Source organism: Eulemur rufifrons, chromosome 28 (assembly GCF_041146395.1).
Source record: "Eulemur rufifrons isolate Redbay chromosome 28, OSU_ERuf_1, whole genome shotgun sequence".
In the NCBI taxonomy this organism is placed as follows: domain Eukaryota; kingdom Metazoa; phylum Chordata; class Mammalia; order Primates; family Lemuridae; genus Eulemur; species Eulemur rufifrons.
The window spans coordinates 43,851,096-43,876,132 of record NC_091010.1 but is presented as its reverse complement, the minus strand read 5'-3'; the positions used below and the strand labels follow the sequence as shown (position 1 = coordinate 43,876,132).

General features: G+C 39.4%; 1 protein-coding gene across 1 annotated transcript in view; it reads right to left on the bottom strand.

Moving 5' to 3' along the window:
- Window positions 1-25,037, bottom strand: part of ENTPD1 (ectonucleoside triphosphate diphosphohydrolase 1) — a 90,465-nt gene that overhangs the window by 17,628 nt on the left and 47,800 nt on the right. The window contains exons 3-7 of the mRNA XM_069460510.1: window positions 10,968-11,085; window positions 8,194-8,344; window positions 6,029-6,188; window positions 5,119-5,358; window positions 3,394-3,654 (exon numbers count right to left, since the gene is read on the bottom strand). Of these exons, the coding sequence (XP_069316611.1) occupies window positions 3,394-3,654; window positions 5,119-5,358; window positions 6,029-6,188; window positions 8,194-8,344; window positions 10,968-11,085 (930 nt within the window). The remainder of the gene's footprint in view (window positions 1-3,393; window positions 3,655-5,118; window positions 5,359-6,028; window positions 6,189-8,193; window positions 8,345-10,967; window positions 11,086-25,037) is intronic.

Below are 25,037 nucleotides of genomic sequence, written 5' to 3'. Positions count from 1 at the left end.
TCTCAGAGCTTGAAGATGATGCCTACGTCATCAGATAAGAAAACAAATCAGATAAGAAAAAGAACACAGAAGCAAGAGATATGAACAAAACATACAAGAAATGTGGAATTATGCAAAGAAACCAAACATAAGAATTACAAACATCCCGGAGAGAAGAAGAAAATACACAAGGGCTGGAAAATCTATTTCTTAGAATAATGGAGGAAAATCTACCTGGCCAGAAATCTAGATATCCAGGTACAAGAAGCACACAGAACTCCTCGGAAACTTGATGTGAAAAGGCAATCACCATATCACATTAGGCTGGCCAAAGTTATTAGGCCAGCCAAAGTAAACACGAAAGAGGCAATCCTTTGAGCAGTAAGACGAAAACAGCAGATAACCTACAAAGGAACACCTATCAGACTAACTGCCAACTTCTCAACTGGAACCTTACAAGCTAGAAGTAACTGGACACCCATCCTCAATCTTCTAAAACAGAATAATGGTCAACCTAGAATTCCTTACCCTGCAAAACTAAGTTTCATCTATGATGGAGAAACTCAGAGCTAAATACAAACACACACACACACACACACACACACACGTTTATGTATGTAAACAAATACATTTTTAATGTTCTTTAATTCCAGTTCCCTATTGAATTTGTTGCTACCCTTTCTTGTTTATATAAACAGCAAAATGTGTTCTTAAAAAATAATTTCTCAATTACCTCATAAGTAATTCCCTACAGATGTTCCCTCTTTTCTTACTGGTGTTTCTAATTTGCCCACAACACTGGATTCTGTCTAGCAACCAAGGCCATAGTATAGCTAGACTCCGAGGGCTTTTAACACTATACTCATAGACTAAGAATTCGATCATCAGTGCTGAATGTAATTATGGCAGAAAATTCCCTCCCCACAAATTCTCTGTGCCTTGAGAACACCCCGGCTAACTGGTTCTATAACTAATGGGAACGCGACTGGATTTTTGTGTTGTAAATAGTTATGCTTCAAGAGGCAGGACTTGGAAATGGGAACTTCCTGCATGAAGGACCGCATAGAATAAAGACTACTAGGAGAAAGAACCTTTTTAAAGGCCCACCTGGTGCCAGAATATGTTAGCTTTTTGCTATTTGCAGTAGTGTGCTAGAGCTGACTCTTACGTATTCATGAGCGCTGACTGTTAAAATTTCAGGATTTTTGTGAGTCAGTTGATACCATGTTAATAGCTTGAAATAGGCTGTGTTGGGAATATTTATACCATAGAAATTGGCAAATACTACAAATCAGCTCTCCATTCCCAGAGACCTGGTTGTTAAACATTTACCAGCCCATCACTGCTTGTCTGGCTCACAACAACCTTCCAATGAGATAGGTATTACTGTCTCTATTTTATAGATGAGAAAACAGACCAAAAAAAAAAAAAAAACTTAGGCTTTAAGGAAACATTACAGAGGCAACCAACAAAAAATATAAAGCAGAAAAGAAACTGCCAAAGCAGCAATACGTATAGGGCAGTGCTAACTCTGAGGGCTGTATCCAGAGGAGAAAGATCCTATTCAGAGGAACGAAATGCGCTAATTTAAGGAACTGCCAAATTGAAGTTCAGAAGGCTGTGAGAACAGTTTCAATGAGGGACTAACGAACCAAACAGAAATACCACCAGAGGGAGCATGAGGCTCCTCCACCCTTTTCCAACCCCTATCTCTCCCTACTTTGGTTGAATGAGTCACATTCAGAGGCAAAAAAATTCCATCCTCCCAAGGAGGAAGGGATTAGTCAAGCGTGAGGGCAGGAATTGGATCATGTTTCCCAGCAGGCAAAGCTTTCAGAGAAGTTACAAAGTCAACACACAAGGATATGTTCATTTTCCTTCATATTTTACTTCCTAGCAGTGACTGGAATGGAAAAGGCCCTTGGTAGATGGCCTCCCTATAGTAGCACCCTCCTTCCTCTTCGAGGAGTTTGACTCAAAGCAAGGGCCCTAGCCCAAAAAAGCCCAAGGTGAGCAGCCAGTGCCAACTTAGCTATAGGGCACCCAAGTGAGGTTCTAGTTTGTTCTGAATTTGGGTTTGCAGTCAACTAATAACCAAGTATTACTCTGCCAGTCATAGTCCTGTCATGTATTAATATTTCCCTCAAGAGTTGGAGGGGAGGGGATGCTGTGGCTTGGGCCATGGTTAAAGCAAGTCTGGATCCACAGCACTACCTATTATTGTTTTCTCAGAGACCAAAATAATGAAGAGCTCATACAGTTTACAGTAATCCAGAAGTTAAATCAGGTCTGAGTATCATGGGGCCTGTACTCTCTCCATAGAGTTCTTTCTGTGACACTGGATGAAGCTAGGAGACCTTGCAAGAAATTCTCTAGCTGGAGTCCTAGAGGGGAGTTGAACTTCCCTCCTCACACGATGATCTGTTTTCTGAAAAGGGAGAAAGAGTATGAAAAGCCCTTGTTTCTCTGAATGTTATCTTGAAAAAATAAATGAGATAATGTACATATGGTGCTTAGTCAGTAATTGGCACTTGATAGATGGTAGCTAATTGTGCAATATACTACTAAACTATGATTATAATAATGCTTGGTCTCCAAGACCAAAATATGGAATTTGAATAAGATTAAGGAGTATCTCTTCTGCCTCTGCTCAAATATTTTATCTTTTTTCTGGTATAATTAAGAAAAGAAGGAATTTGGAGCTGGCATTCAAATAATTCTGCAACTCTTCAAAATGTAATGACAATGATGCTATCTTCAATATTTCCTTGAGATTTCCTCAGTTTCTACCTCCTAAATGTCTTTAGAGAGGAAAACTCTCAGCCCAGTCATCTAACTGCTGCTTCTTCTCCTCTGACATTTGAGAAGCCACCTGTGGCAGACTCAGATGTGTGCATACGCCACAGCCAGCCCCCTCCTTCCGTGCCTATGGATTTAACCCAGGTAGAGGGAAGCAATATGCTCAGGGAAGACTCCCCCAAGCGATGAACAATGGTTAGTCTAAACCAACCATGTAATCCATTGCTCCTTATCACAGATTGATTTAGAGGTGTGTACTGTACCAAGTTTTGGCCACCAGGATCTAGAAAGATGTCTGTTGGCACTTCTGCAAAATAGGAGAGAGATGTGTGCGAGAGAACCTCTAAAATTCTTTCCTGCTTTGCCTTTGCATGTGAAGATATGATGCTTAGAGCAGTAACTGCCATCTTAACACCACAAGGTCAAGAAGATAATGGAGAAGCTGATCCCAAGTCCTGACATTGTTGAGCCAAAGAACTCACCCTGAATTATCTACCTCAAGACGTTATTATATGAGAGAAAAATAAATCTTATTATTTAAATCCTTTGTAGGCACATATTCCATAACTTGCAAACAAAATCATCCTAACTGATATGCCTCATCATTTCACTTACCCCAAAATTCCCTTGGAGTGGTGGCAAGAAAATCCCATTGAAAGCACACTGGGAATAAGGGCAGTAACTGGTGTTGAAGAGCCCTAGGATGCTTTGGTGGCATTGTTGATAGTCTCCAGTACCCTGGATTTCAAACTGCTCAAACGGAAGGGTCATCTCAAATTTCTTGGTGCAGGGGGTCTTGTAAAGATCACTTACATTCACTGTCTTCTCATATCCAGAGTGAAAGCATGGGTCCTTGAGAATTCCATTATTTGCAACCTGAATGGAAAAATCACTTGAAGGCACCATGTGTTAATGCTTTGGATACAAAGGACACAGTCTGACTTCATCAATGTGTAAGCATTATACTACATCCCAGCTCTATGTCCCTGCCCTGCCCTTGGGATTAAGTTAAAAAAATAGATTTGTATAACAGGCACCAGATGTGTTATCAGATGTAAATGTATTTGGCTATTTATAGAATGCTGATATAGTTAAAGCTGGGTCCAAAATGCTATTAGTTTGGAATGACTCTGAACACTTAGTGCTAATCACATAGGTCAGGAGTAGATTCACAAGGAAAACTTTGAAGGCTCTCTAAATTTGGGGTCTAGGGGTAGTTCTCTAGGAGTCTGCATACCACCCCTAGACCCCCACCACTTCTCCTGTCAGAGAATCAGAAGCTCCAAGATTCTTTAGGTCATTTAACACATTGACTGCCATGGAGTTGTATTTAACTGAGGCTAGTTTTGAACCCAGGGCCTCGTGAAGCAAAATCCTGCAGTTGGTTCATGAAAATCTTCCTTGTTGATGTTTTTATTGTTACAATTAATATTGACAATTTAATTCTAAAAAATGTGGATTGCATTGCATATAACTCACACATAGAAAACAATAAAAAAAAAAAAAAGAACAAATTAGAAAGGATCATTTTGTTTTCATAAAACACCACGGCCCCAGGGAAAAACAATTTTTTTTCTAGTGTGGCAGTCAATGTGTCAAGCCAGTAGTATCAAAAGGATTTCTTACCCACAACCTATAAGAGGAGAAAGGGGATTGTGGTAGATGAGAAGAGTAATGGCTCCTATGGTGATTATCTTTTTGATAGTGGTCTTGAGAATTGGAGAGAGAGTCTTGGAGGAGAGCAGAGAACTGGTTGTCCTTTCAGTGGAGACAGGGAACAGCTGGATGTGATATCCTTCCTCTGTGTTTATTTGTCAGGGTGTGCCTGGTACTAGCATGATGTTGAGTGTGTTTAACTTTTCTTGCCTTCAAAATGCAGAAAGCATCTGGGGACAAGATTTGAAGCACTGATTGATAAACTTTGTGTTTTTTTTTTTTCTCCTCCTCTTCAGGTTATTTCTAACAACTGTTTTCTGTAGTTTGTAGGAAAGGGAGATTAAAAAGTGGTCTAGAAGTACTTATAAACTGCAATCCACACCCCAAACAACACTCTACCATGTAATCTTCATTATCATCCCCACAAGGGTGAGAAATTATTTCCTAAGAAAGGATCCAAGTCACATCCTTGGAGATAATGCAGTAAACAAACATAAAAGGTGATGTCTGGATGGAACAATTCACAGGGGTCGACCAGATGTCATAAAATATCCTGCCTGAAAGGTTTGGAAAGTACGATAACCAACTTCAGACCAATTACTGAATTAGAAAAAGAAAATAACAGGATGTGGGGGCTGGAGGCCCAGAGGTGGGGCGGGCAGGTCTGGATTCGGTTATACTTGCCTGAATGTCCTTGGCCAGTTTCTGCCAGAGCGCTTGATCCTTCCCATAGCACAAAAAGCTATGTGTGTATACACTGTAGTCCTTGCCATAGAGGCGAAATTGCAGATAGTTGTCTGCGGTCCCAGGAATATTGTTTTGGGGCACAAAAGTGATTTGTGTAGAGGCTCCCCCAAGGTCCAAAGCTCCAAAGGTTCCCTCATCTTTGCTTTCATAAGAAATTAGGTCTAACCAACTCGATTTCTGAAAGAGAGTATAATGACCAATGCTAGAAGTCTCTCGACATCCTGCTTTCAATATTATTTCTTGGACCCAGGGACTTCCTAAGGCAAAAAAGCAGGGACATACAGGTGAGGCAAAGCTCACTGGAGGTTCCTGATCTGCAGCAGATCAACATCAAGAAAACAGAGGCTTCAAAGACAGCTCAGACTGCAACAACACAGAAGCAGTGTGACTAGTGTTTACAAACAAGGGGACTAGGGCCAGATGGACTCAAGTTCAAGTCCCCACTCAGTCAGTCATTAGCTGTGCAGCTATGGGCAGAACAAGGACACTCTTTAGGCATCAATTTGGGGCTCTAAAATGGGAATAATAATACCTCACTGTGTTATTCAGAGAATGAAATCAGTGCATGCAAAGTGCTTAGCATAGCACAAGACACATAGCACTAGGCAAATATTAGCTATTCTTATTTTAATGATAGCTTTTTAATTTCCTCTGTGTCTTCCTAAGGTCAAGATGTGGTTTAAGAGAATTATACTTCCAGTAAGCCTTACAGATGTGGTAGTAAATTCATTCATTCATTAATTCATTCATCTATCATTCATTCTGGCTAGTCACCCAAGTACTGCCTGAGATAGCAATGGCATTGGCCCTTAGGGAGCCATCTCTGTGGGTGCTGTGAGGTATTCACCTGAGCAAATTTGCCCAGCAGATAGTTGACAGTAATCCAGCCATAGGCACCTTCCTCTTGGCCAGTGATGATCCTGGCGCCCTGGAAGTCAAAGGGGTAGCTGCTGAGGCTCTTTGTCACCACACCCAGGACCCTGTCCGCCAACTGCTCACTTTGCATCCTACACAAAGGAAGAATTGAGGTTATCATTTTTGTTTTAATAACTACACCTATCCATTTCAGCTAGAGATTCCACGCAATACTCCTAAGAAGTAGATCATAACACACTGGAATAAACAGAGAGAAAGGGATACCTGCACATGGCTGTCAGAGGAACCCTCTTTTTGGATGAGGCAGAACTAATCTTTTGGGCCCCCTCTCCAAATTCAAATCCTTTCAATCCTTGCATCGGTTGGTTTTCCTAAAATACCATTTTCGTTCTGTTTTTCCCTGGATCAATAAAAAATTATCAAGACTTTTAAAATTACTGTGGTGTTGATAGCTGGGTATTGTTTGATCACCATACCTGGAGCTAATGTGTGCTACATTAGCCATTACTGGTGGCTCCTAGGGGGTTACATAGCCAGACTCTGCTCGCAGTTTTAAATTAAGGCTTTAATACAAACCAGGTGGCAAACGACCCTGCTGCCAGACTGGGAAAAATCTTCCTCATATTATCCTTCACTTCTTGGGTCTGTTTGAGACCTTGAGACCTAAAGAAGGAGTCTTCCAGGGTTGTCATAATGAACATGGGATGCAATTGCTTCCAAGATCTAGTCTATGCCACACTGAGAGCCTCTGGGTGAGAGGATGCTGCCTTCCAGCTGGCCCCTGTAATCTCTCATCCATACCTACGAACCGCTTTTCTTTTATCCCTAGCTTTCCTCCCCTCGAAACCATCTTCTCCACTAGTGTCACCAGTTGTGTAAGGTCCTGTAATGGCTTCCCACTATCTTCAAGATAAACTCCAAACTTCCTAGCACGGCCCACAAGGCACTTTGTGATCTGGACCGCATCTTCTCAGAATCCCATTTGGAACCCTGGCTCTACCACTTACCACAAGTGTGACCTTGGGTGAGTTACTTCCATTTGTAAGTCACAGCTTCTTAATCAGGTTAATAATAGGTAACAACATCTCTTCATAGAGTTATGATGATTAAATTAAACAATGTATGTTAAATTCTTAGCATAGTGCTAAGAATAGCAAGAACTGAAGACATATGAACTGCTATTATTATTATTATTACTATTTCTATTATTTTGCAACATTTCACCCTATCTTCTATCTATGCAAAACTACTTATAGTTCTCTGAATATGCCCTGGTCTTTCACACTTCCCTCCATTTGCATATCCATTAGAACACAAGCTCCACAAAGTCAGCGACTTTGTCCTGTTCGCTGCTGTATCCCCAGCACTTACAACAGTGCCTGACAAATGATAGGTGCTGCATAAACGTTGGTTACCGATGCATGCTGTCTGCTCTGCCAGTAATGCCCTTCCTCCACCCCCAACTCATTTTTTGTGATTCAGCTCATGTAACCCCTCCTCTGGCAAGTCTTCCTGACCTCCTTTCATCCCGGGCAGGGCCAAATGTACTCCCATAGCAGTTCTGATCACTCCTTTATTAGAGAATTGATCATCCTGTATCAAAACTGATTTCCTTGAGGGCTGAGACACATATTTCCATATTCTAGACAGAGTAAGTACTAAATATATGTGGAATGAATGAATGAAGGAATGAACAAGTGAACAAATAATACACACAGCTACCAGGTGGTAGCCAATAAAGATGTGTTAGTTGTGATTATCTGTGTCTCGGGACATCTATGAGTCTCCCTTGATCCTCCTTCTCCTAGATACTGAATGGCTAAATCTGTAACCCCAAATCCCAGAGTATATAGGATCAATCTTTCTCTCCCTGTGTCCCCTTCTACCTTGAATTCCCTGTGGGGAGATGGGCAAGAGGTCTTTTTTTACATACTTAAAATCCTACAATAATAGTATACATCCTACTAGAAATTTGGAAGTTTTACTCAATTATTGAAATTTTCTTTCTTAGAAATGGACTTTGGGGTGTGTAGAATTTGAGTTATTGGTGAAGTGTAGCCCTCTCACATAACTTCAGAGGCTTTTCACTGCCAAGCCTAACTTCCAGACATTCTTGGTCCCTACATGCTGCTATACCTGAGCAAACGCATGCCTGCTGTGGCTCCCAGGTAAACAGGTGTTTCTTGGTGCTGGGACTGTGGAATCACTTCCTTGGCTCTTTCCATGCATTCAGACAGGTGAATGCCTACGTCAGTTATTTTCTGAACATATTTTGAGATTCCAGGACCTATAAGTAAAGATGTCAAAGATAACCTTTTTTAAAAAAGTATAAAACATACCTTGACAATATTAAAGCAAAATATGGTGTCATCTGAAAAAACACAAGAAAACAATTTCCTGATGTGGTATATGTTAGGTTGTTGTAATTAGAGGGTAACTCACTGGACCTAGCCTTGGTTAATTTTCAAACCTCGAGTTGGGTCTATCCGGTGTTCAATAATTTTGCCACTGGATGGCGCAATTTTACAATTGCATAACATTCCCAGATTTTAATGGGGATCTTATACATAGCTACTCTATTAACTGCTTTTTGATGTTTCTTCCATAAAGTTCTAATAAACAACACTAATTTATGGAAGAACTAAATAAATGTGATATTTAGAATCAAAGTTAAAATAAGCACCAGACACACTGGCTTTTACTGAAAAAAAAAAAAAAAAAAAGAAGCAGCTACTAACTAGCTATGTTGATCATGGCCAGTGCCCTAAAATTTCTGAGGTGGAGTTTCTTCCTTTGTTAGACGAAACAGAAATAAAATTCACGTATCCTTAGCGACTTTTCAACTCCAGTACCCTGCCTCTCCAGTAAAACTGTTTTTCCAGTTTTAGATCAAAACTAACTGTTGCTATGGAGAGGATTTGGAGCCAAGATTCCTTAAGCTTTTTTTTTTTTTTTTTTTTTTTTTTTTTGAGACAGAGTCTCACTCTGTTGCCCAGGCTAGAGTGAGTGCCGTGGCGTCAGCCTAGCTCACAGCAACCTCAAACTCCTGAGCTCAAGCGATCCTCCTGTCTCAGCCTCCCGAGTAGCTGGGACTACAGGCATGCACCACCATGCCCGGCTAATTTTTTCTATATATATATTTTTAGCTGTCCATATAATTTCTTTCTATTTTTAGTAGAGATGGGGTCTCGCTCTTGCTCAGGCTGGTCTCGAACTCCTGAGCTCAAACGATCCGCCCACCTCGGCCTCCCAGAGTGCTAGGATTACAGGCGTGAGCCACCGCGCCCGGCCTCCTTAAGCTTTTTGAAGTTAACACACAACATTTTCATCTCACATTAAGATAAATACTTACACTATTTGCTTTAAAGATAATTATTCAAATAATTTACCTAGATCATTCATAGGTTTTTAAATAGCCTGTTTACTTAATCATGAGACAATCAGCTCTAAGTTATCAGCTAGCTGTTTTGATTCAGAAAATCTGGTGTTAAATATTTGATTAACTAGACAACTCTCTTTTGAGAAAGGAATATACTGCATTTGTTAAGCCAAATGCTCATGGGATGAGTCTCAGAAGAAAGACATCTGCTAGATTAAAAAAAAAAAAACTTTTAAAAATGGAAGCCAGTGAATTAAATAAAAGCCAAAAAATGAGGGATTTGGGCTTTAAGAAATACTAGAAGTACTGTCTCAGTATTGATGGTGCCAAAGGCTCAGGATATCAAGCTATTGAGTAGAATGGCTTGCTTCCTTGGAAACATCTCCTCTGTACTACTTTTTTGACAAACTACAAAAATTAGTGGACTCCACAGGCTATCAAACTAAAAATCAATTATCTTCTGGGATCTAGGTTACCTAGCTGACTAAAAATAAACAGTGGGTTCCTGGCCCATAAAGCCAAGAGATAAAGGTCAAAGAAATTACGGTGCAATGTGATGTTTGGAAGAAGTGGAGAGAACTGAACTGTCAACCGCTTTAACTTGTATTGTGACCTTAAAAGAAAAATAACTAGAAATAAAAAATCAATATGTAATGCATAGTTCAAAGGAGCAGGAAGCCTGGAGTACAGTTAGGAGACCTAGATTCTTGTCCTGGTTCTGTTGCTGTTTACAAGGCACTAATCCTCCAGGTTTTTGTATCCTTCTCACAAGATTTAAATGATCCACAAGGTCTTTTGCCCAGCCCTAAAAGTCTATGATTTGGGCTTTCCTGCCTATACAGGGGTCAAAGGCTTTCAAAAACATCTTCTAAGCTGCAGATTAGGGTACAAGGATTAAGAGAGCAGTAATTCCTTGGACCAGCAGCATCAGCATCACGTTGAACTTGTTAGAAATGCAAATTCTCAGGCTTCATCCCAGCTCTGCTGAGAAACTCTGGGGGTGGGGCCCAGCATCTGTGTTTTAGCAAGCCCTCCAGGTGGTTCTGATACAGTTTCAAGTTTGAGAACCACTGGCTAAGACATGGGTTTGATGTTGGGCAGAGCTTAGTTTGAACCCCAGCTTCATTACTTACTGGTCCAAGTAACCTTAAAACAAGTGATATAACCTCTCTCAACCTCAATGGCCTCATTTAAAAATGGGAATAATAACACATACTTCAACGGAAAACTGTGATGATGAACTGAAATAACACATGCTCAGTACTTAGTGCATGGCATGCAGAAGTGCCGTTTATGAAAGCCACTATTACTCAGTTATTTTTAAATGGGCTTATTCTTCAAGGGCTTGGTCATTAAGGACTGATTTCAATATTATTTTTATAATGATAATAAGATAACAACAATAGGAGCTCCACTGTGTTCTTCACTTGGCTTCCCCTGCTTGGGGCTCAATTTACTTTTGTGTTCTACTTGCCATACACCCTCATGTTCTCATGTCCCACTGTCTCCCCTTCCCTTTTCTTCATCTTACCTTTTACCTTGCATTCTTCTATCTGATGCACCACCCCTGTGTCATTCTCCTTTTCTGCCGGCCACTTATAGATATATAAGCTTGTGTGAGAAGAGCCCGCATCCAGCACAATCCCAAACTGAAAGCAAAACAAACCAAAAACTTAAGAGTATCACATCATTCATCTCCATATTCAGCTTACAACAGAAAGGGGATAACGATAGGAGTTTTCAAAAACATGAGGAGAATGTATTTTAATTTGAGAGGAGGACTGGGTTTGGGGCTGGAGTTACCCTGATCACAAGATCCACGAGGACACCAATCTGTCTATAACAGGGCTCTGCGTGCTGGTTACACATTAGAAACAGTCAGGCCTTAGGGTAGGCCCGAGCAGCAATATTGTTTAGAAGCTTCCTAGGTGATTCTAATGTGCAGCCAAGATTCAGAACCACGTGCTGAAGTGGCTGAGACTCTATGGAAGGAATAGAAAGCCATTAATCTGTAGTTCCCAAACCTGTCTACATCTTGGAATAATATTAGAATCACCTGGAAAGCTTCAAGGGCTACTGATGCCTGTGTCCTAGCCCCAGATAGTGTGATTTAATTGGTCTGCTATGTGGACTGGTTTTTGGAATTTGTATGAGATCCCAGGTGATTCTAATGTATCGACAAGTTGGGAAACAGTTAATCCATCGAGGGCCACACAGACATAGTAAATATCTTAATCTAATTTTAGTTCAAGAAATGTAGAGTTTGTCTTAAACAGAGATGTAGAAAATACTAAGTGCACTTTCTTCTTAATTGTAAATATAGCTATAAAATTGTATTTAATACATTTTAAAATATATGCACTTAAACATCATGCTTTTAGCTCTTAAAAGTAGGGGGAGATGAAAGGAAGAATAAACTAGCGGGAAGAGGGGAAAAAAGCATGAGGAATAACTAGATGGTCAGAGGAGAAAGGGAAAGAACAGAGTCACCATATTATATTTCATGAGTGTATTAAATGTTATCAGGCAGGTGTTGCACGAAGCATCTTATATGAATTATCTGACTTCTTAGAACAGTGCTATAAAATAGCTACTATTTTTGTCCCTTCTATATAAGTGAGAAACTGAAGTACAAAGAGCTTAAGTAATCTACTCAATATATATGTATATTTCTATACCCTCATATTGTCTTGTCACCTGATAAGAACCTAAGAACCTCTTCCAAGGAAAAAAGAAGATAAGAATGAGGATTCAAGAGACCACCCTGGATCATTAGGGAGGATTTGAATCAGGCTCAGACTCAAGACCTTATGCTCCTTGTACACAGAAACATAGGAGCAAGGGCTGAGCAACAGTTTTCAGACTGGTGCATCCTTTTAAGGACATGAAATGAGGGACAATTACAGCAAAGTATGCAAATCTTAGGTGTACACTTCAATGAATTTTTGCATATGTGCACAGCCATATAAGCACTACCAAGATCAAGATACAGAATATTTTCTAGCCCCAGAAGGCTCCCTAGTAGAGCCTACTGAATGTCAAACTTCATTCCATTTCACTACAGACCAGGGAGTATCACTGTGCAGACTTCATGAAGATCCTTGACCCTCCATAACCTTCACAGTGTCCTCTGCCTTGTTACACACAGCAGGGATTCCCTCTACTAATTAGCGTCATGCCCTCAGAAAGAAAAGGGCCTGTGTACTGGCTTTGGGCACAGCAAAGAAGCCAGCTGGACAGACTCCTCTGCAGCTAGGCCTGCAGTGAATGGAATTCAAAAAAATGGCTTAGGTGGTGAGCATTGTGGGCAGAAAGGAATGCTGAGTTCTGGGGCCTTTGGACCTGGGGGAAACCTCCCCAGATGGAGAAAGAGGCTCAGGGGTTGCAGAGTAGAAAATTCTGTTGTCCCTAGCAGAGCCCATGAATTCTTCCTGCCAGAAAATGTTCCAACCACAGCAACATATGATAATAGCTGGCGAGGCAGCAGCAACAAGCAGCCTTTATCTGGAATCAGGATGTTCTATTCTGTCTAACTTTGTTAACATGAAAGTCACTCTTCTAGTAGAGCCAAGGAACCAGCCTTGCTTCTGTCAGCTTGTTTCTCTAAGGCCTTACACACTGAGGTAGTTGAGAAACAAAAGCTTTTACTATTAATACATTTCGTGTGGCAAATGTTTGAGAAAGGGGTAGAGTATATTTTAACACAGGAATTGAAGACATTTCACTTTATGTATACAGTACACTAGAATGCTAACCTGTTGAACTGTGCCAAATGTTTTGCCTTTTACTAAAACGGTTTGCAGAATAAAAAACTGGCATTGCTTGCAGCTTGAGAGAGCGAGAAAGCTTGATTGTCTGCAAGTTCTTAGTTTGAGCACTTTAGGAGTTGGCCTTTCTTTGTTCCAATGTTCATCAGAGCCCAGGTAGCCACCACTTTCTGTTCTCTTTCCACCACAGCAGCATTTTCCAATGCATGTTCCCGAGAGCACAAGGCCTGCAAAGGTCTTGGCAAATTAAGCTTCTCAGAAATTTGGGGAATGCTCCTGCATATGGGTTTACAAACCCATTAGCTAGTGAATGCCTCAGAGAAGTCTGACAGTGGAGAAACCCAGTGTTTCTCTGTAGCTCATATTTAAAACATTTCCAAAAGCCCTTATGAGTATGTCTTTCACATTAAAGAAAAAAAATCCAAGATATGGGGTGGTAAGGAAGAAAATCTGACACTCCCTTAATATTATTACTTCAATCTTATTTTCTACTTTAACAGTACTAAAAGTTTATTAAATATCACCTTGAAAAAGGAAAAAAGAAAAAAAGAGACATTTAAGATTCCACCAACTAGATATCAGTTATTTTTATTTCTTTCTGTTCTTTTAAAAATGCATAGCATTTTTATATAGTAGTAATCTTACTGTGCATGCAATTTTGTACTAAGCTAGCTTTTTATCATGCACATGGTTTTAGTGATCATAACTGATCTTCATGAGCTAGGCTGCATGAACAGAAGCAGCGGTCTGGAAAGAGGGACAGCAGAAATGACCTTGCTTGGTTCACAGAAACACCATTGCACGGGCCCTGGTGAAGACCTGTAAATGTAGGCAGTAACAGACCCTGAGCTCATTGAGCCTGAAGGCAATGTAGAGGTGTGGCAGACCCCTCCTTAGGGTGGAAATAATTCTACCTGCACAAGTGTCATAGTTTTGGACTTCTGGGTAAGTCACCTTAGATGCGGAAAGAGAAAACTAGAGTATCGGATGGCTTGCTTCCTGGTTCTGCAGAAGTAGGACGTTTAACACTCTCCTCTGAGTCTCATCATCCAGAAAATACATGCCATGGAACTGGCCTGCCTGCAGGTACCCGCAGGCTATGTGGATTCTGTTCTGGGGCCTGTGCCCACAAAGCCCTTCACTTGACATCCCAGCCTTCCTAATCTCCTTGGATTAGATCCTACTCCCCTGATCAGAATGCCTGTATGTTTCCTCTAAAGACAGCACGGACCACATAGTATAATTATATATTTTGTGGGTATTTGATTAATGTCTGTCTTTCCTATTAGATTGTAAGCTACCTGAGGGCAGGTCTACTTTGCTTACCATGTATATCCAGTATTCACTATGGTATATCCTACTATATATTAGGCACAGAGAAGGGTTCACTATCTTCTGTACTTCTGCCATGTGAGGAACAATGTTCCTTGCCTCCAGAGGATGCAGAATTCAAGGCAACATCTTGGAAGCAGAGACCAGGCTATTACCAGACACTAGACACTACAACTTTGATCTTGGACTTTCCAACCTTCAGAACTGTGAGAAAATTAATTTATGTTCTTTATGAATCACCCAGTCTGTGGTATTCTGTTTCAGCAGCACAAAAATAGACTGAGACACCAGGTAACACAGGCAACAGTGTAATCATTAACTTCTGGTGGTCCCTTCAGATATACTCGTTCTTCAAAAACTTTCTTAAAAGTTCCTGCAGCTTAAATGGTAACTTCAACAGCCTCATCAGTCTGTCTCAGTGAGTTTGGATTTATAAACAAAGCTTATCCATTTGAATGTAACTCTAGTAATCTACAAACAAATCAGGTTAGCTACAGAGATGTTAGCAGGACCTATAAATATTTAGAAACCATTTTCTTCCTTTCCTTTCTTTAAATTAGAGTTACTAGATCTTTAATACAAACCAGTTTTCTTAATAGTGGTAATATATATTAATACATAACGTAAAATTTACCATTTTAATCATTTTAAGTATACAGTTTTGTAGTATTAAGGATATTCACATTGTTATGCAACCATCACAATCCACCCATCTCCAGATGTTGTTTTTAAAACCAATGTTAAAATCCAGTAGAGTAAAAATAATACAAATATTTTCCAAGAGTATTTGAAGTTGGAAATCAGAGCAAATCCGTCCAAATTCTCCATAAAAAGATAAAATCACAAATGCTTATTATCTAAGAACAGTATTTTAGTTCATTTTGAAAAAGCAGATGCATAGAGAAAGGCAGTAGTTGAAAATCCTGTAGGGTGCTGGTCCAGTGCCCATAACACGCTAACAACTAAGGGCCTTCCTTCCACAGAACACATCTTCATTAATCAGTGTTGACAGGGGGCATCCACTGAAAGTTTCTGATATGTTGGGCACTTTGACAAGTAAGTCACTTGTATCATTCCATTTAATCCTCACAATCATCTTCCAAGTAGGTACTATTAATATCTCCATTTTACATATAAGGAAACTGAGGCATAGAGGGAAGAATTCATTTGCCCAGAGTCTCAGATAGAAAGTAGCAGATGCGGGATTGAAATCAAAGCAGTCTGCTCCCTCAGCCTACATTCCACAGAAGTGGCAGCATTTAATGAAGGCATGTGGTTTGGTATTGGGTCAGTCTGATTCCTGTGTGAGAGCCTCAGTGTGTGCCAAAACATGGAATGTTTGCGCTAAAAGGAATATCTGACGACTCACTAACTGCCAGTGTTCAGTGGTGAGCAGGCAATTAAGGAAGTGGTGAACAAAGCAGACCTCAAAGCTACCTCCACACCTAGGTCCACCAGGATGAAGGCACTTGCCTAGGGGAGACTTAGGTACAGCTAATGACTCTTCCATTCATTAAGGTCTGTGTTTGAGTGATCATTGTGTCCCTACTATTAATATCTACAGACAGTGATACACAGACTCCAGTGACATGAGAATGTCCCAGGATGCCTTGTTACACGTGCAGATTCCCAGGCCCTGCACTCTGGAGGTTCAGACTGGGAAGGCTCTGGGGCTAAGAGTGCGGAACCAGGATCTCTAGAGGATCCTCAGGCAGGATTCTCCCTCCCACACTGACACCATCTGCTATCAGGCTAGTCCTGTGACCTTCACATCCAAGGAGAGAGTATTTTTATCGGTTCAAGATGCTCTGTCTATTCACTGAATCAGCAAATTTCTATGGAGCAACTACCCAAGAAAGATGCTGTGCTGGTTCTAACTTTCACATTTATTTTGTGATTATTTCATTAATGATTATCTCCCTACTAGACCATATGTTCAAAGAGAGTAAGAACTTTGCCAGTCTTGCTCACTGCTATATCCCCAAGGCCTAAAATAGAGTAGATGTTCAATAACAATTTGTTAAATGAATTAATTCATTCATTGAGTGAATGAATAAATACAACATATGCAAAGACAAATGAAACCCAGTTCCTGTCCTCAATATGCCTTACAACCTAGTAGGTAGCTGGGCAAGTAAACGCATCAGTACAACAAAGAGTTATTGCTGTGCTGTGCCAGATGTGGCCCAGGCATGAGGCCACCACCTCCCCAGCAAGGCTGAACCCAAACTGGGTCAGGCAGGAAAATGACTAGACTGGACTGGCAGCACTTGTGGCTGACCTGAGCTGAGCTAGATGAGGGAAAGTCAGATGGGGAGAAACAGGAATAAAATAAAATAACTGTCAGTTTGTCACTATGGCAGACTAGCTGTCAAGAGGATAATACATGAGCTATCAATCATTAAGTGTCCACAGTAGGCCAGGCCTCCTGCTCGGCACCTCACATTTGCATATACTTTATACCATTTAATTCTCACAGCAATCCTACAAGATGAGAATTATTAGCTCCATCTTACAAAGTGGAGAAACAGGCTCAGAGAGTTAAGTCCTGCGATTCTAAGAGCAGAGCTGGGGTTCAAATTCAAGGCAGTGTGAGTCTATGGCCCATGTTGTATTGTACCCTGGGCAGGCAGAATAATTATTCCTGCAAGAAGACTGGGATGATGAATCAGAAGGAGCGGTTAGAAGGACAGCTGAAGTTGCACCGTGAAACGCTTGTGGCTACCATGAGTCTTAGGACTTTTTTTCTGCTTCTGTGAAGAATGTCATTGGTATTTTGATAGGGATTGCATTGAATCTGTAAATTGCTTTAGGTAGTATTGTCATTTTAATGACATTATTGATAATTCTTCCAATTCATGAGCATGGATTGAATATATATTGAATAAAAGTGGTAGAAGTGGACACTCTTGTCTTATTCCAGATCTTAGAGGAAAGGCATTCGGTTTTTCTCTGTTCAGTATAATGTTAGCTGTGGTTTTGTCATATATGGCCCTTATTATTTTGAAGTATGTTCCTTCTACACCCAGTTTGATGAGGGCTTTTATCATAAATGGATGTTGAATTTTACAAAATGCTTTCTTAGCATCTATTGAAATAATCATATTGTTTTTGTTCTTGGTTCTGTTTATGATATATCACATTTATTGATTTGCTTATTTTGAACCACTCTTTTATCCCTGGGACAAATACTGCTTCATCATGGTAAATGATCTTTTTCAGTCTAACTCTCTCCCAACTGAGCTATTTCGGCTTCAAGTGAATGATCTTTTTAACGTGTCATTGAATTCATTTTGCTAGTATTTTGCTAAGGATTTTTATATTTATGTTCATCATTGATAGTGGCTTATACTTTCCTTTTTTCATTATGTCCTTGGTCTGGTTTTGGTATCAGAGTAATGTTAGCCTTATAGAATGAGTTTGGAAATATTCCTTCCTCTTTAATGTTTTTGAAGAGTTTGAGTAGAATTGGTATTAGTTCTTTAAATGTTTAGTAGAATTTAGCAGTGAAGGCATCGGGTCCTAGGCTTTTCTTTGACGGGAGACTTTTTATTATGTCTTTGATCTTATTACTCATTATTGGTTTATTGAGGTTTTCTATTTCTTCATTGTTCAATTTTGGTAGGTTGTATGTGTCCAGAAGTTTATCCACTTCTTCTAGGCTTTCCAATTTGTGGATTTTATTGTTCATAATAGTCTCTAATGATTCTTTGTGTTTCTGAGGTCTCAGTTGTTATGTCTCCTTTTTCATCTCTAATGTTATTTATTTGGGTCTTTTTTCCTTTTTTCTTACCCTAGGTAAAGGTTTGTTGATTTTGTTTACCATTTCCAAAAAACAACTTTTCATTTCATTGATCTTTTATATTGTTTTTTCTAGCCTCAATTTAATTTATCTCTGCTGTGACCTTTATTATTGCTTTCTTTCTACTAATTTTGGGTTTGATTTGTTCTTGCTTTTCTAGTTGCTTAGGGTATATCATTAGGTTGATTATTTGAAGTCTTTCTACTTTTTTGACATAAGAGTTTATTGTTATAAACTTCCCTCTTAGTACTGCTTCTTATGTATCCCATAGATTTTGTTATGTTTTATTTCTGTTTTCATTTGTTTTGAGAAATTTTTAAATTTCCTTCTTAATTTCTTCTTTGACTCATTGGTCATTGAGAAGCATGTTGTTTAATTTCTATGTGTCTGTGAAGTTTCCACGGATTCTCTTGTCATCAATTTCTAGCTTTATTCCATTGTGGTCAGAAAAGACACTTGATGTAATTTCTACTGTTTTGAATTTGTTCAGACTTGTTTTGCAGCCTAAGATATGATCTATTCTGGAGAGTGTTCCATGTGCTGATGAAAAGAATGTGTATTCTGCAGCAGTTGACTGAAATGTTCCATAAATGTCACTTAGGCCTATTAAGTCTAGCATGTAGTTTAACTCCGATGTTTCTCTATTGATTTCCTGTCTGGATGATCTATTACTGACAGTGAGGTGTTAAAGTCCCCTACTATTATTGTATTGCAGTCTATCTCTCCCTTTACATCTATTAATGTTTGCTTTCTATACTTGGGAGCTCTGGTGCTGCATGCCTAGATATTACTTAACTGACCCCTTTATCATTATATAGTGATCTTCTTTGTCTCTTTTTACTGTCTTTTATTTGTAGTCTATTTTATCTGATATAAGTATAGCTATTCCTGATCTTTTTTGGCTTCTAGTTGCATGAAATATGTTTTTCCACCCTTTTCAATTTCAGTCTATGTGTATCTTTTTAGATGGCAGTGTATAGTAGGGTCTTGTTTCTTCATCTATCTAGCCACTGTACGCCTTTTTATTGGACAACTGAGTCGATTTACATTCAGTGTTATTATTGATAAGTAAGGACTTAACTACTGCCATTTTGTTGCTTGTTTTCTGGTTGTTTTGTAACTCCTCTCTTCCTTTCTTCCTGTCTTCCTTTGTGGTTGAGTGATTTTCTCTGGCTGTATGTTTTAATTTATTGCTTTTTATTTTTAGTGAATCTATTACAGGTTTTTGCATTGTGGTTATGATGAAATGTACAAAATATCTTAATATAACAAGTTATTTTAAACAGATGACAACTTATCTTAGATCAGAAAGAAAATAATAGAACCAAAGAAAAATTTTTTTTAAAACTTCTACATTTTAACTTCACTCCTTCTCCATATTTTTACTTTTAGTTCTTTCAATTTACAAATTTTTACATTACCTATCTTTTAACAGGTTGCTGTAGCTGTTTTTCAATAGATTTGTCTTTTGGGCTTTACACTAGAGGAAAGAATAGATTGTACACCACAATTACAGTATCAGAGTATTCTGGGGTTGTCTATGTACTTAATTTTACCAGTGGGTTTTATACCTTCAAATGTTTTAATTGTTTGTATGTTTGATTGTTTTTTGCACATTAGTGTTTTTTTTCTTTCAGATTGAAGAACTCCCTTTGACATTTCTTGTCAGACAGGTCTGGTGGTGGTGAATTCTCTCAGCTTTTTTTAGTATGGGAAAGACTCTATCTCTCCTTCATATTTGAAGAATAACTTTGCTAAATACAGTATTTGGGGATGGCGATTTTTTCTTTCATCATTTCAAAATGTCATTCCACACTCTCCTGGCCTGTATAGTTTCCATGAATAGTTTCTTTATATGCTATTTGCTTCTTTTCTCCTGATGCTTTTAGGATTCTTTCTTTATTCTCGACCTTTGAAAGTTTTATTATTATATGCCTTAGTCTTATTTGGATCAAATCTGTTTCATTTTCAATGACCTTCCTGTACCTAGATATTTATATCTTTCTCAAGTTTTGAAAAGTCTTCTGTTATTATTTCTTTGAATAAGCTTTATGCCTTTGCTCTTGCTCAACTCCCTTTTGAACACCAGTAATTCTTGAATTTGGTCTTTTGAGGTAATTTTCTATATCTTGTAGGCAATCTTCATTGCTTTTCATTCTTTTTTCTTCGTTCTCTTCTCACTGTGTATTTTTATATAACCTGTCTTTGAACTCACTGATACTTTCGTCTGCTTGATCCATTCTGCTGCTGAGAGCCTTTAATGAATTTTTCAGTTCAGCAAATGTATTTCTCGGTTCCAAGATTTCTATTTTTTTTCAATTATTTCAATCTCTTTGTTAAATTTCTCTGATAAATTTCTGAACTGTTTTTCTGTGCTATCTTGGAGATCCCTGAGTTTCCTTAAAATTACTATGTTGAATTCTTGGTCAGAGAGCTCACATGTCACCATCTAGATATGGTCAGTTACTGGCTCCTTGATTTGTTTATTTGGGGAGATCATGGTTCCCTGTTTGCTGTTGTTTCTTACAGAAGTATGTATATTTCTTTGCATTGAAGGATTAGTTATTTATTCCAGTCGTCTCTGACTGGCTTGTTTTGGTTTTGATTGTATATATTTGCTTAGAAGTTTTTTACTGGTAGGCCACTGCCTCCTTTTTGGCTCTAAGTATCACCTTAAGCCCAGGTCTTGGCTCTAGTAAATGATCAGAAATCTGCCCTTCCCAAATGGGGGAGGTCACAAAGGGGATATCCTGGCAATGTGGGAAGGCTGATGAGGGGTCCATGCCCAGGGGATCTGTGAGATGAACCTCCAATAGCATGATGCTGCTGAACAGCCACTCTAATTTGGCATCTCCTCTGGTAGAGTTACAGAGCAGAGTTTCTCAGGCTGGAGATAGTAATCTCACTTTATCCCTTTGTCTCTGCCTGTTATCAGGGATATTTCTCCCTTAAGGTACTCACAATACTTCCTGTGGGTTAAGGCGGGGACAGGTCTCCTGCCAGGGAATCCAAGATGGTGGGGATGCTATTTGTACACCTCTAGCTCACTTTTTCCAGTGTAGAAACAGTGAGTGGGGGGAATTTTCCATGCTCTTGGTGCCAAGCAAAATGGGGGAGGAGTGTCTCAGATGTAGAAGTCTGATTCTTTTATCATTTACTTGGGGTTTTTTCACTTCCTTGTCACCCCAGGAACTGGTTTATCTGGCATATTTATAGTGATAATCTTGGTGCTATATATTTGTTTTTGGTTTTCTGTTGGGAGAAGTGAAGCCAGCTTGCTTCTATGCTGCCATTTTGGAAGCAGAACCCAGACATCAGTATTTTTAAGCTCCCCAGGTGCTTTTAATATGAAACCAAGCTTGAGCACCACTGTAGTTCAATGGTGCCCACTTTTGAGCCAGGTATACTAAGCTCAGACTTGGAGCTCCTCTCCCACAATTCCTTCCTTCCATCATTCTAGCCATACTGATGGCTGTTGATCCCCTAGGCATTGCTTGCACTTTCAAGCTGCCACTCTTCAATACACAATATGACCTCTGTCTGGAATGTGTCCTACCTCACCTTTTGGAAAACTCTTTACCATTTATCTTAGTTCATTTTCTGTTGCAATAACTGAATACCTGAGACTAGGTAATTTATTTTTTTAAAAAAAGAAATTTATTCTTACAGTTCTGGCAGCTGGGACGTCCAAGGTCAAGGGTCCACATCTGGTGAGGGCCTTCTTTCTAGTGGAGACTCTATGCAGAGTCCTGAGGTGGCACAGTGCATCACAAGGCAAAGGGGGCATGCTGAGAGCCAAACTGGCCTTTATATTAATAGACCTACTCTCATGATAACTAGCGCACACCTGTGATAACACATTAATCCATAAATGGATTTGTAACAGAGGGAATGGCCTACAAAAATGGCAAAACATGTTTTCTCTCTTTAAAACTTCCCCCACTCTTTTTGGAAACTGAGGCCTGCATCCCTGACTTGGGGGCAGGTGGTCAGAGGGGCAGGGGAATATCTTTTGTTCTTTGTGTTACAGAAAATAGCTCAGCTGAACTGCTGGCTCCAGCCCATGCCTGGTGCCTGGCCAGCAGAGGCCTGGGTAGGCCTCCCAGGTGAGCAGTGGTCACAGGCTTTGTCTTAGGCAGAGATGAGACTATTAGAATCATTAAGGACAATAGCCTAGAACTGAGGGCCCTCCCTTTAAAAGCTCTGTATTTCTGCTTATGTTCAGGAATTTGGATTTTGATATGATAGTCTGCCACTTTTCCTCCTTTGTCAGCAAAGCAATAAATTTCTCTTTCCTTCTCCTCAAACCACTTGTTCTCATTCTTCTGATGTGGCCTCCAGAACAAGTGCTAAGCTTTTGGTAACAGATTAATCCATTTATGAGGACAGAGCCCTCATGACCCAATCATCTCTTTAAGGTCCCACCTATTAATACTGTTACATTGGGGATTAAGTTTCAACATGAGTTTTGGAGGGGACAAACATTTAAATCATAGCACTGACCCTTAAGACTCAGCTCCAAGGCCACCTCCTCAGTGAAGTCTTCCTGTGATCAGACACAATTGGTGGCTTCATTCTCTGAGCTTCCACAGCACTGTCTACCTATCTCTGTATTAATATGTCTCTATTGTATTGAAATTATTTGTACAAACAACCTCATCCCATAAAAAGCAATAGGTGCACTGACACTTCAGATACCTCTGTGGCCACTTCACATCTTCTTGGCCAACTTTTTACTCCAGCCCCAGCTGTATCTCCTTATCTCTTTATTTCTACCCAGAGGCTTCTCTCTTGCTGCCTAGTAGGTCATCTGTGGGATCCACATAGGCCCTCTGACACATGGACACATGTGCCAACCTGGAAGTGCTAGGGATTTAACACCCGATGGGGGCGACCCTTGACCAGCAGGAAATGAGAACCAGTGGATAAGTCCCCAGGGCAGAAAATTCTGAAGTTCATTTTCCACAGCTCTTCAGAGGGTCCCTGGCAGAATCACGTCTCAGTTTCCAATGTAGTGATTTGCTCCCAACTCCCTCTTGGGGTAGCTTTCCTTCCTTCTGTTTCCTTGGGATGCTTCACAAAATTTCACTGCATGCAATTCTTGTTATTAGGGTGTGTTGTTTCGAAAAACTCACTAAGACAAATGGAAAGAATTTAATCATTGTGTCAGAAAACTGGGTTCTAGTTTTAGTTCTACCTCCACTTTGGGCAACAGAACCTCTAAAACTCTGATTTTGTTATGTATAAAACAGGAATAACCTTCCATTCCTCATAGCACTCATGGGGGAAAAATGGAAATGTGTGTGGAAATTATTTATAATTGCAAAGCACTATATTAAGTAATGTTATCATTATGCTCTAGGAGGCATTACTTCACTATTCACCCTTTAAATGATAGAGCTCCTCAGGACTCAGTCCTTGACCCTCTTCTCACTGTATAACCCCATACTGGATGACCTCATCCATTTCTAAGGCTTTAGTACATCAATGCCATCAGAGACATCTTTAATCTAGACCTGTGCTTTCTTATAGGTAACCAGTAGCTGGCTATTGAATACTTAAAATGTGGCTCGTATGAATTGAGATATTCTGTAAGTTTAAAATGGCACTGGAATTTGAAGATAGTATGAACAAGGAATATAAAATATCTCACTAATAATTCCTTATATTGATGAAATGTTGAAATAATATTTTGGATATATTGGGTTACATAAAATATACTATTAAAATTAATTTTATTTCTTTCCTTCTACTTTTCTTAATGTGGCTTTTAGAAAATTTAACATGTGGCTTATATTATATTTCTTTTTCTTTTTTTTAACAGTACTTTGAGTTGCTGTTTTAATTGCATTATATTCTATCGGGCAGTGCAGTAGATATCTGCTTGGAAAAGAGATGTCCAGATCTGATTACCAAACTGCTTTCTTGACATTTCCCTTTGGATGTCCAATACTCTCAACAATTGTTCAAAAATTGAACTCAAAATCTTCTCCTCCTTCCAAACTTCTGTTGGAGCCTCTTATTGGTCTCTTCCTACATGTGCTCTTATACCCCTCTAATTCATTGAAGCCAGAGTGATCTTTGCAAAACACAAATCTGATCATGTCACTAGCTTTCCACTACTCTTAGGATTAAAACTAAAATTCTCAATCTATCTTGCAAGGCTCTGCCTACACCATCTACCTCACAATCTTTATCTAACACACAGCCCACTCCTGCTCTCCAACCAGTTTCCAGTTGGTGTCCAACTACTTCCTGCTTCAAGACTCTTGCACTTGCTTTCCTTCTACCTGGAATACTCTTTACCCATAACTTCCCCAACTAACTTCCAATTGTCCTTCAGATATTATTGTTAATGTCATTTTTTTCAGAGAAGACTTTCCTGGCCCCCAAAACTTTCATTTGGTGGCACTTTATCACAATTATAATTAATAATTTATATTATCTATTAACTGTGTTTCCTTCCCCAGACAGTAAGCTCAACCATATCAATTAATATATTGGCTTCCCAATTGGGTAGACCAGTGACTAACACAGACATTTAATAAATAGTTGTTGATACATAAATTTATGAAAAATGAATGAAGAACTACTGAATGAGGCATGATCGTAAAGTGGTATCAGTATGTGTTTCTAAAACAAATGTACCAGGTACAAATATGCAAGTAGGTATATCTTTTAAATGGTTATTTTTGGAAGC